Here is a 16,114-nt window from a genome sequence, read left to right as displayed (position 1 = left end):
GCTCAAGCAAAGAGAGAAGGGAAGGCGGAGGCGGGAATTAAGATCGCGGGCAATGGTTCTCATCTGGGGATAATTTTTCTCTCCAGGTAGGGTTGCCAGATTTAGCAAATGAAAGTATAGGACACCCGGCTAAATTTGAATTTCAGACAAACATTGAACACTTTTTTTAGTATAATTATGTCCCAAATGTTGCACTTGGGGCATATGAATAAAAGTGATTTGTTGTTTATCTGAAACTTATATTTAAGTGGAAGTTCTGTATTCTATCTGGCAACCCTACACCCAGGGGATATTTGGCAATGTCTGGAGACATTTTTGGTTGTCACAGTGGGGTGGAGGGGAGAGGGTGTGCTACAGGCATCTGGTGGGTAGAGTCCATGGATGATTCTAAACGTCCTACGATGCACAGGACAGCTCCCACAAGAGAAAATAATCTGACTCCAGATGTCAATTGTACTAAGTTGAGAAACTCTGTTCTACAGGATATAAGGAAACTAGTTCCAGGTTATCTTACCTTTTGGGCACTGTAAGCACAGCGATTAGGGTCTTTGACCTTTAAAGGTTTATAAAGATGTTTAAAACTTGAAGTGTGTGTGTGTGTGTGTATACACATATACATACATGCATATATACATAAATGTCTACACATACATAGGTATGGCTTCAAAATACAAAAAAAAAACTCACAAAATTAAAATCAGTAAGTTTAAATCTCTTAAAAGAGAATATAATGTTGGCCAGTAATCTGCAACTCAATTCACATAATTATATCATCTATATTAAATGTGGGATGTGGGTGCATTTCAATATGTTTGATACAATGTAGCGTAATCCTCTAAAACAAAGAGTAGAGTGTCTGGATTTTACAAAGGTTTAAAAGTAGTTCTGCTGAAGTCAGGCAGCATCCAAAATATTGTTTCTGGATGGGTTCCTGAAGGGAGAAGGACGAGGTTTTGAGATATGGAAGATGCTAGAATGTAAGGTCCACATGGAATATCCAAGGAAGACTTGAGTGAAAACCCAAGGCTGACAGGATAATCAAGGACAGAAATTAGAGGCAAGGGAGAAAAAAAGAAAAAGCTTTTCTGAATCATCATGAGTATGAAATAATTTGTTATATAGTGCTAAAGAAATCCTACCTTCTTATTCAGTTGTCACACCAGTAAGTCATCTCATGTCACTCTTCTGAGAATGAACCCTGGCAGTGGCTCTCCATCTCACTCTGAGGAACAACCAGGATTCTTATAGAAGCCTGGAGATCCTACCACACCTTCACCTTGACCCTCTGTTCTCAGTTCCTACCACTTCCCTCTCTGCCTCACATTCTCCAGGCACAGTCTTATTTAGGGTCTGTATTATTTATCTGTTGCTGTGTAACAAATTACCCCAAAGTGTAATTAAAAGAAAAAGCATACATTATCTCACAGAGTTTCTGTGGGTCAGGAATCTGGGAGTGGCTTAGCAGGGTGGTTGGAGCTCAGGATCTTCCATGAGGTTACAGTCAAGATGGCAGCTGGGGCTGCCGTCTGTGAAGACTTGACTGGGGCTGGAGGACCCGCTTCCAAACTCACTCACCTGGCTGTTGGCTGGAGACCTCAGTTCCTCACCACATGAACTTCTCCATTGGGCAGCTCCCAACACACCTTTCTGTAGAGTGAGATCCAAGAGAAAGAACACTCGAGAAAACACCAACACATGCCTTTTATGACTTAGTTTTCAAGTCACACACTTTCACTTCTGCCACACTCTCTTCTCCTCTCTTCTAAATTCAGCCCTCAAGGGCATGAACACCAGGAGGCAGGGGGTCACTGGGGGCCCTAATGGAGGCTGGATACTGTAGGATCCTTGCACTGGCTCTTCCCTGTGATAATCTCATGGCCAACTTCCTCAACTCCTTCAATTCTTTGCTTAAATGTATCTTCTCAATAAGGTCTGCCCCTACCACCCTGGTTAAAATTGTCATTGGCCCCCCTTTCCGCTATACTCTCCCAATCCTCCTTACTCAGCTCTACTTTATTTTTCCATAGCTGTAACGTCTTCTTCTACTATCCTATATAGTTTATGTATTTATTATGTTTATTGTTTATTGCATGTTTCCACCCTTCTCTTCCCCCAAGCTCCAGGGAGGCAGGATTCTTTGTCTCTTTTGCTGACTGATGTATCCCAAGCTCCCAGAAAAACACCTGACCTACAATAGGTACTCAAGAGACATTTTTGATTGAATAAATGAAGACCATAAAGCAGAAACAGTTTATTTTTAAATTGCATTATTAGGAAATCCCTGGTGGTCCAGTGGCTAGGACTCCACACTTTCACTGCTGAGGGCCTGGGTTCAGTCCCTGGTCGGAGAACTAAGACCCTGCAAGTGTGCGGTGCGGCCAAAAAACAAAATTGCGTTATTTAGGATAGCCAAGATATGGAAGCTACCTAAGTGTCTATCAAGAGATGGATGGATAAAGAAGATGTGGTATGTTTATGGTGTGTATGGCAGTAGAATACTACTCAGCCATAAAAAGAGAATGAAATTTTGCCATTTGCAGCAACATGGATGGACTTGGAAGGCATTATGCTAAGTGAAATAAGTCAGATAGAGAAACACAAATACTGTATATCACTTATATGTGGAATCTAAACACCACTACAAACTAGTGAATATAACAGAAAAGAAGCAGACTCACAGATACAGAGAACAAACTAGTGGTTACCAGTTGGGGGTGTGCAATATAGGAGTGGGGGAGAGGGAGGTACAAACTATTGGGCGTAAGATAGGCTACAAGGATGAATTGTACAACATAGGGAATATAGTCAATATTTTGTAATAACTGTAAATGGAGTGTAACCTTTAACAATTGTATAAAAAATAATAAAAATTTTAAAATTGATTTAATTTCTCAATGTCTCAAATAGACAACTACAGCATGTATCAGAAACTCTTATCTCAAAAAGAAAACTGGAACCCAAGCAAGTTCAGACTTCCATAGGATAGAAGAAGACAGAAATGAGAGATGAACTAGGAGTCTTTTAACAGAGGCATGCAGGGGAGAATGGACAGATCTGGCCCACAAGAGTGCTTTATGGCAATCACAGTTTGAAGATGGGAAATTTCATATTAAAAACCTGGGTTTCTGGCATCTCCTGAAAAATCTACTTCCATCGGAGAGTTCACTGTAGACTTCACTCCCTACGTCTGACAACCTGCCCAATGTGTTCATTTCCATTACCCACCTGGCCCCTGAAGGCATTGAGTTTGCAATCCCCTTTTTGGATTGTACACTACACTGGTGTCATTGGCCAGATAACCACACACTAATTATAAGCTTAGTTGATAGAAACATAATACAACGTAGGGACATAGTACCGTGACATTTCTTGGATCTGTCCACTGGTAGAATGACGAACCTGTTGGTCAGAGATGGTCTGATTCCATCTTGCTCACTATTCAGCACGTTATATTAATAGTGTTAACATCTGATGTGGTACAGTGTGATTCAGCTTTTCTCTTGCACTTCTCCTGGCAACAACAAATGTTTCCCTTCTGAGTCAGCATTACCTAGATGCTACTGCTGACCAAAATTAGACCGTATATTTTCAACCACATAAATAAGAGCAATTCAAAGTGTTCTTAATATTGAGTATGTAGGTCATGTAATCAGCCTATGTTCATAGTTCCTGTGATCTGAGCCAGAGGCAGAAATACAGCAGCATGCTCTGCTATGCAAGCATCATTATATTATAATGAATAGGTAATATTAAATTGGGCTAATGAGTCATATTACCGTAATCCAATATTTCCCTTGTAAAGTCCCTGAGGTTTATACAAGGAAATCTTTTCTAGTAACAAGAAGAGTGGTTCTGAGGCATGTGCCTCTCAGCACCTGGGTCTTTATTAATTAGTTGTGTGATTCTGGGTAAGGAGCTTAACCTTTCACAGCCTCAATTTACTCAGGATTAAAAGAGATCACATTTGTGAAAGCTTGAAGGACAGCGCCTGGCACATAGTGGGATTAATCGATGTTAGTGTCTTTTTAATTGACATTGATTCTTAAGATCCACAAAATAATAGACTAGATCAGCCGTCCTCTTGAAACTTATTTTCCTATGTAATATGGGATCATGTAGCGCATGCTCAAGCAACACTTCTTGAATAGATTTAAGGGGGAAAGAAAGAGGTTGATTTTCTTCTCTTCTACTCCCAAGCCAGGCAAAGCAGATAAAGACACTTCACTTAGTATTTCTTTTCTGAATTGACCCAAAATTAGAGCAGACCCCTAAAAATATATACTGAAATTTATTCCAATTTTAACCCCAGTCTGTAATTCAACTATATCCAGCTTGGTTATCTTATCAGTGTCGTGGACCAGCAACAGTGTATGTTTTCATATTCCCTTAAGTCATACGATCCTCTCTTTTTTCTTGTAATAATTTCTATAACTCTATCACATTGTATTTCCCATTCCAACTGTTAACATTAATTCAACAAATATTTACGCTATGTCCCAGGTGCTGTGCTAGGCATGAGGGACGCCTGAGCTGAGAAGGACCCCATTCTCTGTTTGCTTCTGGTCTAGTAGATAGACTTATAAGCAAATTACAGCTACCACTTACTGTGCGCCCACAAACTGCAGACAAGATTCTGTGCCACGCCCTTTGTATAATGTACTAATAGGTGTGGTGTAGTGAATAGTTGTCAGCTGTCTCTCCAGCATCCATTTTCCACCCTCCTTCCCTACAGCTCCCAGTTCCTGTTTGTAGATCCTCAGGGAGGGTGATTCCACTCCTGGCTCAAAGGATGGAGCACCTGACCAAGGTGAAGCCAATCAGTGCATTTCCTGCCTGTGGTTACAGTGATTGGTTCAGGGATGGCCATGTGACCTGCAGTGGTAGGCATTAGGAGAGAGATACTCCTAACTTTAGCTGGGAACACCAAACAAAGGCATTCTTATTTTCAGGTTGGGGTATTAATACAGATGTGAGTGCTAGAACTGATGTAACCTTTTTTTTTTTTTTTTTTTTTTTTTTTTTTTGCGGTACGCGGGCCTCTCACTGTTGTGGCCTCTCCCGTTGCGGAGCACAGGCTCCGGACGTACAGGCTCAGCAGCCATGGCTCACTGGCCCAGCCGCTCCGCGGCACGTGGGATCTTCCCGGACCGGGGCACGAACCCGTGTCCCCTGCATCCGCAGGCGGACTCGCATCCGCAGGCGGACTCTCAACCACTGCGCCACCAGGGAAGCCCGCTGTAACCATTTTTATTAGCATGAAGGGCACAGGAAGAGGAGTGTATCACTGAAAGAATCTCAGAGAAACCCTGATGATTTCTTAATCTCTACACTAGCCTATTTCAAAGCTTGCTTTACCTCTGGGCTTTTCTGTTTCAGTAGCTGATAGATTCTCTTCCTTGTTTAAACCACTGTGAATTAGGTTTCCTATTACTTGAAGGAAAGCATCTTGAAGGCTACACATGACCTCACAGTAGATGGCGCCTCCATTTTTATAACTGAGGAAGCAAAGGTACTTGTCTTCATCATCAACCCAATACATGGCAGAGCTATGATTTGAACTGAAGTTCGATTGGCTCCAAAACCCACACTTTCTATGATTGTAGAATTGCTTTCAGCATTTCCAGTGCAGTGTGATAAGTATATTAAAGATGTGGCAGTGACACAAAGGAAGAGATTGTTAATTCGTGTGTGTGTGTGTGTGTGTGTGTGTGTGTGTGAGTGATGTGGGCATGGAGATATTCAAGGAGAAGGAATAACATATGCAGAGGCATGGAGTGACTGGCTCATGGTATATGCTGAGTAAATGTTTTCTATTTCTTCTGACTTTATGCTTTTGAAAAGTTTATATTGCCAGAGAATCTTAACTGGAGGGTACCAGTATCTCCATGGATCCTTCAAGATAACATAAAGGACTGAGAGTTACTTCCAAAAAGCTATCATTCTAAAGCAAAGTTGCACAGATTAATTCAAACATCCCTTCTGTACCATTCGCAGGAGCTGTGTCAACTCAGTGTGGCTACCTCATGCTCAGGTAACCTCAGGTAGCTCAGGTCAACAAGTCATGTCTCTTTAATATCTGGTTAGTCCATGCCCTCCTTTTGATTCCACTGTCATTTTTTGTTTCAAGACTTCATTGTTTCTCGTGTAAAGTCTTGCTACTCAAAGTGCAGTCCATGGACCAGCAGCCTTGACACCACTTGAGAACATCTAAGAATCTCAGACCCTCACCCCAGACCATCTGGATCAGAGGGTCCATTTTAACATGTTAAACTTTGGGAAGGGGCTTCCTGGTGGCACAGTGGTTAAGAATCCGCCTGCCAATGCAGGGGACAGAGGTTCAATCTCTGGTCCGGGAAGATCCCACATGCCGCGGAGCAACTAAGCCCGTGTGCCACAACTACTGAACCTGCGCTCTAGAGCCTGTGAGCCACAACTACTGAAGCCTGCACGCCTACAGCCCATGCTCTGCAACAAGAGAAGCCACCGCAATGAGAAGCCCGTGCACTGCAATGAAGAGTAGCCCCTGCTCACTGCAACTAAAGAAAGCCCACGCACAGCAATGAAGACCCAACACAGCCAAAAATAAATAAATAAAAATAAATTTATTAAAAATAAAAAACTTTGGGAAGTACTTATGTATTTTACCACTAGAGTCTCTCAACTGATATCCCTACCTCTAGTTTTATGCCACCTCCACTCCTCCATCCCATTCTCCTTAGGACCATCAAATGACCTTTCAGGAGTAACACTGAATATATCTCTAGCCTGCTAAAAATCAGTGATGAAAATTATTGTCAGGGGTAGCGATCATTTGAGCGCAAATTAGTTCAATGGGAGTAGAAGTAGGGAGGAAGGGATAGTCTAGGTTGATGAATTCAGATGTACCTAGGCAATATCAGTAAGATTTATAGGACAAAATACACATTTTCTGGCTTGACTGACTGGCTGGAAGGAAACTTACCACCTGTGGAAGGTTTTGGAAGGAAGAGATTTAAACTGAGGTGCTTTGGTGACATTTATTCTAGCAGAGCTGTACAACAGAGAGATGCATATGCAGTCGTCCCTTGGTATCCCTGGGCTTTTGGTCCCAGGACCCCCTGGATACAACAGCCACAGATGCTCAAGTCCCTTACATCGAATGGTGCAGGTTTTGCTTATAATCTACACTCATCCTCCCGTATACTTTATTTTATTTATTTATTTAAAAAATTTATTTATATATTTATTTTTGGCTGCATTGGGTCTTCATTGCTGCACGCAGGCTTTCTCTAGTTGTGGTGAGCGGGGGCTACTCTTCGTGGTGGCTTCTCTTGTTGCAGAGCACAGGCTCTAGGCGTGCGGGCTTCAGTAGTTGTGGTGCGCAGGCTCAGTAGTTGTGGTTCACAGGCTCTAGAGCGCAGTCTCAGTAGTTGTGGCGTACGGGCTTTAGTTGCTCCGCGGCATGTGGGATCTTCCCGGACCAGGGCTTGAACCCGTGTCTCCTGCATTGGCAGGCGGATTCTGAAGTACTCTGCCACCAGGGAAGCCCCATCCTGTATACTTTAAATCATCTCTAAAGTACTTATAATACCTAATACAAGGTAAATGCTATGTAAATAGTTATAAATATAATGTAAACGCTATGTAAATAGTTGCCAATGAGCAGCAAATACAAGTTTTGCTTTTTGGAACTTTTTGGAATTATTTTCCCCCAAACATTTTTACTCTGTTGTTGGTTGAATCTGCAGATGTGAAACGCACAGATACAGAGGGCCGAATGTACACATCCGGAAATATAGATTTGTGAAATTTTAGCATCCTTTTACTCATTTTACTATTTAGGTTAACTCCTTTCCAGATAACCTCTAACCTGCATAGGTGATGATGGAAAATTGAAGAAATTACAATAAGATTGGATCTGTACATGTGTAGTGAATATGGATAGGAAGCAAAGATTTTGTTCCCGGGATGGAGCACTGTTGTGGAGCATCCCATAAATATCGATCCCATGTGCAAAAGGATGCTACTGGATTAATTCTACATGAAACAGTCAGATTTAGACAACATCTAGAAGTTGTGTTACGATATGCTTATGTTAAGTTATACACAAGTCGGGGAGCTTTTCACAAATGGACATTTCTTCTGTTTATTCAGTTCTTCATTCATTCAGCAATCATTTGCTGAGTACCATGTGCCGTTCAGTATTCCAGCTCTGATTATTTGAAAATGAATAGAACACATTTCCACTCCGTGGGTATACCCATGAAAACATGTGAATTCTAGTAAGTTGTAGTACACACTTCTGGTGAGTGTAAGTTAAGTACGGCATTTCTGGAGAACGGTTTAATAATAGTCATCAAATGCCTTTGACAATGTGCATATCCTTTGATTTAGCAATTTCACTTTAAGGAATTCATCCTAAGGAAATAAAGGACATCTACAAAGCTTTAACTGCAAGACTCTCCTCATGGTTTTCTTGATAATCTCAGGAAGTTGGGAATAACCTGATGGTCCTCAAAACGAAGGAGATTGCTTATGTAAATTACTCTGCAGGCAGCAGGAATCCAGTGGAAGCTTTTAAGCATAAGAGTGGCATTGCATGTGTATATGTGTGTGTGTATTTGTATGTGTGTTTTAAAGATAATTTTAGGGGACTTCCCTGGTGGCGCAGTGGATTAAGCTCCATGGTCTCAGTGCACGGGACCCAGGTTCGATCCCTGGTCAGGGAACTAGATCCCACATGCATGCTGCAGCTAAGGAGGCAACGTGCTACAACTAAGGAGCCAGGGAGCCACAACTAAGGAGCCCGCCTGCCTCAACTAAGACCTGGTGCAACCAAATAAATAAATAAATATTTTTTAAAAAGATATTTTTAGAAGCAATGTGGAGAATAGTCTCTAGTAGGGAAAAAACCCAGAAAAGATGTTTTTTTGCAATAGTCTGGGAAAAAGGTGTTGCAGCATTGAGCTAGAGCAGGGCAGTGAGAATGAAGAGGACAATTGGATTTTGGAGAGATTTCCAAGGTAGAATCAACAGGATTTGTTGACTGACTATGTGTAAAAAGAGTGTGGAATGTTTGAGAGTAAGGTACAGAGGCTAAATCTGAGATTTCTAATTGAGGTGGAGCAGGTTTGGGGGGAAATATAAGGAGTCTGATTTTGAACATGTTCAGGTTGAGGTTATAAATCCCTCTTCCTGGCTGTTGCCATGGTGATTCCTGGAGGAGAAAGGAAAGCTTTGAGAGGGGATGTGGGATTGTGGTTAAGTGTTTGGACTCTGAGACTGGCCGACTGAGACTGAGTGCAGGTGCTGCCACTTACTGGCAAACTACAACCTCTCTGTAGCTACAAACCCTGATCTCACAGGACAGAGATACAGAGTTAAGAAGGGTAAGTCTTGTAAAGTGCTTGGTACCAGTAACCACTCAATAAACATTGAAAAACAGAAAGCATCATAATAGAGTCCCCACATGCCCTGGGGACTTTTTTTCAGACTCCCCCCACCACCACCCTCTTACAGGCATGTAGCATTGACCTCACTCCTAATAACTTCATGCCCCAGCACAGCCAAAACACATGATCCCACTCCTTGAGCACTTTGGGCAGAAGTACCAGCTCCCTGCTCTCCAACGGATGCAGGATTTCAGGTCCGAAGTCTTCGGCATGTTTCCTCAGCTTCTTTTCTCTCTTCTAAACCTCCTTTAAGAGGAATATACAGTGTGCTTTCTGGAACTCTCTTGAACTCTATTTTCTCTTCCAAACCCATTTTCCTCTTTTTATCAATTTCCCCAAGACTGCTGGATGTTTCTAAGAGGAGAGAAGGACGGGGGCTGGAGATGGAGATTGAACAGAAGATGGGTTTAACTAGGAAGAGGTGAAGAATGAGAAGAGGAGAAGATGAAAGGGATAAACACTGGGAACCTTAACTGAAGGGGGTGAGTGATGGAGAAAGAGCTTGTGAAGGAGACGAGAAGGGAGGACTGGAACAGCAGGAGTGGGAACCAAGAGGACAGGAGAGAGCATGTCCTGGAAACTGGGTAGAGAGGGAGTTTGGAGTAGGGTCTGGTCCACAGCGTTATATATTTTTGGAGAGATTAAATAGGATGATGACTGGAAAGAAGCTATTGGATGTGACAAAAAATAGGCCATTACGGATCTTTAGAGCATTTTCAGGAGAATAGAGAGGAAGTGACTTGCCCAAGGTCATACCGCTAGTAAGTGGTGGAGCCAGGATGACAGAGCCCAAGTTTTTTTTTATCACTCTGCTCTACAGGTAATATTCTTTACATGCCTACTAACATGTCCCAAGTGTGTCTTGTGTTTATGTGGGTTGGAAACTGATGATATGTTATTTTATTATAGAAATGAAACACTAAAACCCCAGATCTGCTTTATGAAAGTGATGCCTTCTTAAGACATTGATCACTGACTTTACAAATGGAACACACCAAAAAAAAACACATAAAATAAAAATAAAAAATAAACAAATGAAACAAACCAACAAAACACCCCAGTTTTGATGAGAGAAGAGAGCTGTACTAATCCCAACTCTGCCTGATGAAAGTGTACGGTTCTGCTTTGGAGTCTGCCTTGCAAGCATAAGTGACAACTTCTTTGCAGAGCAGTTGACATGGGGTAGGCTCCTGGACTGTGCAGGAGGCATGCAACCTGGTCCAGTTTTTGCATTTTCCAGTTCTTCTCTGTGAATCTCTTTCACTGCTTCCTGAAACTCCTCATCTGTGGAACTCCAAGATATCTGCTAACGATCAATTTAGGAACGTGTTAATACTGGATAACACTGATCTCCCTGGAAGAGTCTGTAAAATTAGGAATATTATTATGACAAATGTAATGACTTCATAGAGTTGCATATTCTGGGATTTATGTAAGGATGACCTTGATAACTTGATGACTACAGCACAGCACGGAAGCCAACTTTTAGCTTCAAGTATTGGCAGCAGTGATGAAATTAACAGAATAAATGACATTTATTGAATATTTATTCTGTGCCATGTGCTGTACTAAGCATGTTTCATAATTAACCCCATTTTACAGGAAAGGAAACTATTTCTTGGACAGCTTCCATAGTTGGTTTAAGGTAAATAGCTTCCAATCATGGAGTCATGATCTCACTCAAGCATCCTGACTTCCATCTATGGCCCTAACCTCTAGAACTTTTTCTTCTGAATCTTAAAATTAATGTTTCTTCTCATGCAAATCATAGTTTCTGGAATTCCCACGTTCTAGAAGCAACACTTCTTATATTTCTTTGAGACACGGGGAGATTTTTTTTTTCCCTCTGCATTAGGCTTTTCATTGAAACACAGATGAATTCTTTTTCTTTTCCCAGTTTTTTTTTTGAACTTCTGAATTTTATTTTATTTATTTTTTATACAGCAGGTTCTTATTAGTTATCCATTTTATACATATTAGTGTATGTATGTCAGTCCCAATTCATCCCCCGCCCCCCCACTTTCCCCCCTTGGTGTCCATACGTTTGTTCTCTACAGACACACAGATCAATTCTTCTCTGGCTATTCCACTGTTTCTATAATCAGAGTGTGTGACTGACAGGATGTGATTCAGTTGGAATACAAGGTATAATGCCATACTGATTATGGGGGGCATTCCACTTAAATGGCTAGTAACGTCTTTCCCTGAAATATTCAAAGAATGTTTTCCAGGAATCAAAGAGAGACAAGGCTGATAAATGATATGCTTTAATAAAAAATGATCTATTAGGAGAAATTGGGGCCATTAGGGGAGGGACCCATTTTGTGAGAGTAAAAATAGCTTGAACAATATCAGTGCATCTCCACACCCACATTTTCCCCCTTTCTCCATGATTTAAACTGGAATGAAAGACATATCATGGGAATGGGAAATGATCCTTCTGATGTTCTTTCATGAATATGTTTGCATTGCAGTTGAAACTTTTACTATCTCTCCAGATACAGAAGCATCACTGTAGTCCTACTAACATATAGCCTATATACTAGTAGCAAAATGGCTAATTCACTAAAACCCCAGGATAATGCTGGCCAAGGTACATATTAAGTGGGAGACAGAAGGGTTGGCGGGGGTGGGCTGATGGGTGGGGAGGTGTTTGCCTAGCCTAATTTTTCTGAATCGGGCCCCGTGTAATTGAGCCACTAACTGGGGAATCACTGTCCTGGAATCACTGTCTTTGTTTTGGAAATTCCAGTTGCCACAGGACCTCAAGTGACATCCATCAACACACAAGCTGATGGGGGAAGAATGGATCGGGGGTATGGGATTAGCAGATGCAAACGATTACATATGGAATGCATAAACAACAAGGTCTTTATGTTTAGCACAGGAAACTATATTCAATATCCTGTAATAAACCATAATGGAAAAGAATATGAAAAACACACACACACACAAGCTAGAATGGACAGCCACCATCAGGTAATGCCAAACCCCAGGTAGGACCAGGACAGATTTGGATTGTGTGGCCAGACCCCTGGAATTCCCTGCTGGCTGGCTGCACAGGCTGGCCTTAGTCTCCATTAACCTTATGATAATGTGTTGCGATTTAAATGGTTAAATTCCATTCAATTTAATTTTTTTTGTTAATAGCTTTATTGAGATATAATTCATATACTATTCAAATCACCCTTTTAAAGGTACATATTCAAAGGTTTTTAGTATATTACTAGAGTTATGCAACCATCATCACAATTTTAGAACATTTTCACCAAAAGGAAACCCTGTAATCTTTAGCAGTCCCTGCCTTCGCCTGTTTTCCTCCACCCCCAGCCCTAAGCAACCACTAACCTACTTTCTTTCTCTGTTGATTTGCTATAATGTTTTCTCTGTAGATAAAGAATCTAGACAGTTTATATAAATGGGATCATATAACTTATGGTCTATTGTGACTGGTGTCTTTCACTTAGCATAGCGTTTTCAAGATTTAACTGTGTTGCAACATGTATCAGTACTTCATCCCTCATTATTACCAAGTAACATTCCCCTGTAGGAATATACCACATTTTATTTATTCATTCATCAGTTGATGGACATTTGGGTTGTTTTCACTTTTTTGGCTATTGTGAATAATGCTGCTGTGAGCATTTGTTCAAACAAGTTTTTGTGTGGATGTATCTTTCATTTCTTGTGGGTCTATACCGAGGAGTAGAATTGCTGGGTCATGTGATAACTGTGTTTACCCTTTTGAGAAAATGCCAGACTGTCTTCCAAAGTGGCTGCACCATTGTACATTTCCACCAGTAATGTATGAGGGTTCCAGTTTCTCCACTCAGTGTTGTTGTTGTTGTTGTTTTAATTTATTTATTTTTGGCTGTGTTGGGTCTTCGTTGCTGTGCGCAGGCTTTCTCTAGTTGTGGCGAGCAGGGTCTACTCATCATTGCAGTGTGCGGGCTTCTCATTGCGGTGGCTTCTCTTGTTGCAGAGCATGGGCTCTAGGTACGCGGGCTTCAGTAGTTGCGGCATGTGGGCTTAGTAGCTGTGGCTCACAGGCTCTAGAGCGCTGGCTCAGTAGTTGTGGTGCATGGGCTTAGTTGCTCCGCGGCATGTGGGATCTTCCCGGACCAGGGTTTGAATCCGTGTCCCCTGCTCTGGCAGGCGGATTCTTAACCATTGTGCCACCAGGGAAGTCCCTATTACCTTAATTTATGCTCTTATTATTATTTTTCTATTTCACTTAGGTTTTATCTCTTCTTTTCTCTTGTAGTCTTTTCAGTTGAATACAATGATTTTTTTTTAACCAGTTCAACTAGTTTTAAGTGTATAGCTCAGTGGTATTAAATACATTCACATTGTTGTGCATCCGTTACCCCCATCCACCCCCAAAACTCTTTTCATCTTGAAATACTGCAAATCTATACCCATTAAACAAAAACTCCGCATTCTTCCCTCCCCTTAGCCCTCAGCAACCACCATTCTACTTTCTGTTCCTGTGATTTTCACTACTCTAGGCACATCACATAAGTGGAATTGTACAGTGTTTGTCTTTTTGTGACTGGTTTATTTCACTTAGCATTATGTCCTCAAGTTTCATCCATGTTGTAGCATATTGCAGAATCCCCTTCCTTTTTAAAGGCTGAATAGTATTCCACTGTATGGAAAGACCACATTTTGCTTACCTATTCATCCTAACCCATTTATTTTTAGACTTACATTTTTAAATGCATGCATTTAAGGCTATGCATTTACTTACATCAAAACTTACAAGTTTTGATATGTGATACTCTCATGACTATCGAGGTCTAAATATTTAAAATTTTTCATTGTTATCTCCTTTTTCTCTCATGAGCTATTTAGAAGTACTTTCCTGATCATAAATTTTTGAAGCCTCTTGCTGCTGGTTGATAAATCATTTTCTTAAAGCCTTTTCATACCTCCACAAGCTGTGTGGATACTTGCCCCAGATGATGTCTTAAGAATAACAACAAACAACAAATGAACAACACATGTCCTATAGAGCTTCTCCCCCAGCTCAGTACAAAACTACATACCTGTGCAGTCAAGAAGGTCAGTACAATAAAGAGGCTAAGTCTGGATTCAAGTGCTGACCAGACCACTTGGTAAGTGTGGGAATTTGGGCAAATAACTTAATCTTGCTGCACCTCAGTTTCATCTTCTATAAAACAAAGCTAACAAAACAGTATCTGTTTCACAGAGTTATTGGGGAGTGTTTAGCACCTAGCCATCATTCAATAAATAGTACTATTTTAAAAATCAGTCTAGCTGCTGATTTTACCTGTACTTTTAATGCTGCTGTGCTTTGTTGGTTAAGATAAACCTCTGGGTTTCTGGAAAGTAAAGACCCATGTTCCAAATAGCTTTGTTATACTTGTGTCCAAAATAGTTTCATGTCTCTCTGAAGTTCATGCAAACACATACAGAGTGGACACAGGCACCGGCAGACAAGACTGTCCCATTTTATATTCAAATTCAAATTCAAAATACACACAGATGCAAACGACAGAGATTGTCACAAAAACGCACTCAGCCAAGCCCAGAACCCACAGATCCAGGTCCACACTCACGCTTCTGTAACACTCGCCACAAAGATGGATCCATTGCCCCCAGATAGAGATGCTCTCACAAATCCCACTCAAAACCTAGCAGCACGCTGATGTCACAAGCCCCAGTATGGGCTGCTGCCTTGTTTTTACTTCCTTTGTGATGGTTCTGTTTTAGTTGTTTTGTTGTTCTTCGTAGAGTTATCACCTACCCTCTTTTCTGTCTACCCAGCCCCCAAGCTCCCCGCCCCCAAGCCTCCATTGCGCATGCGTCCTCATCCTTTTTTTTTCTCTCTCTCTCTCTCTCTCTCTCTCTCCCCCTCCTCCCCCCCCCCCCCAACACTCCTGTACCAGTCGGCTGTCCCCGGCCCTGGCGGCGGAAGAGATGGAGCAACGTCACGAGCGCCCGGCCCCTTAAGACGCTGCTGGCTGGAGCCGCCTCCCTCCCTGCAACCCGCAGCGGGGATGGAGTAAAGGGAGACCCGTCGACCTGCCCGCGGAGATCAGCGATGGAGTTAAAGCAATCTTTGTCCATCCATCTGGAAGCTGAGAAGCCTTTGAGGCGCTATGGGGCGGTGGAGGAGACGGCGTGGAAAGCGGAGGGACTGGGGAGAAGTGAGTATTCGGGCGGGGGGTGGGACAGTTGGGGATCCGTGCGCTGGAGCGGGTGGTCGCGGGAGCGCGGGGTTGGTAGGGAGCGGACCGAGGGAGGCGCCCCCGCAGCGGGGCTTTCAGCGCTGCGGGGATGCGCTGCGCTGCGCTGCGACGCTCTCTCCCTCGAACAAAAGCCTCCGGGTTGGGCTTCACCGGGAGGCTCGGGAATCTCCAGGCAGCTGAGCCGGGAGTCTGGGGTGGACTCGGGAGTCCCGGATCCAAGCTCGCAGCCGGTCTTGGAAAGTAGGGTCTTTCCCGCAGCCGAGGGAGGAGGGTCTTTTCTCCACCGGGATGCACTAGGACGCTGGAGCCTTTGGACCATCCTGGAAAGCGCCCACGTCTCTGGAGAGGGGGGAGTGTCCGCTGGGTTTCTGCTTTTGCTTCTCCCCCGGCGTGAGGTTCAGGGCACACCTGAAATTCCCAGCGTTTCTTCTCCTGCCTTCTCCAGGGTCGCGAGTGGGAGGGAAAGGA

General features: G+C 42.5%; 1 protein-coding gene across 1 annotated transcript in view; it reads left to right on the top strand.

Annotated features, from left to right (window-relative positions):
• LOC137218175 (uncharacterized) overlaps positions 1–15,886 on the top strand; it is a gene marked incomplete at its 3' end in the record, with an annotated part of 28,073 nt that extends 12,187 nt beyond the window's left edge. Inside the window, exon 3 of the mRNA XM_067724955.1 lies at positions 15,344–15,886. Coding sequence (XP_067581056.1) covers positions 15,344–15,886 — 543 coding nt within the window. The remainder of the gene's footprint in view (positions 1–15,343) is intronic.
• Positions 15,887–16,114: the final 228 nt, after the last annotated feature.

The sequence above is a fragment of the Pseudorca crassidens genome, unplaced genomic scaffold (assembly GCF_039906515.1).
Source record: "Pseudorca crassidens isolate mPseCra1 unplaced genomic scaffold, mPseCra1.hap1 Scaffold_313, whole genome shotgun sequence".
NCBI lineage: Eukaryota > Metazoa > Chordata > Mammalia > Artiodactyla > Delphinidae > Pseudorca > Pseudorca crassidens.
This window is presented reverse-complemented; position numbering and strand designations above follow the sequence as displayed.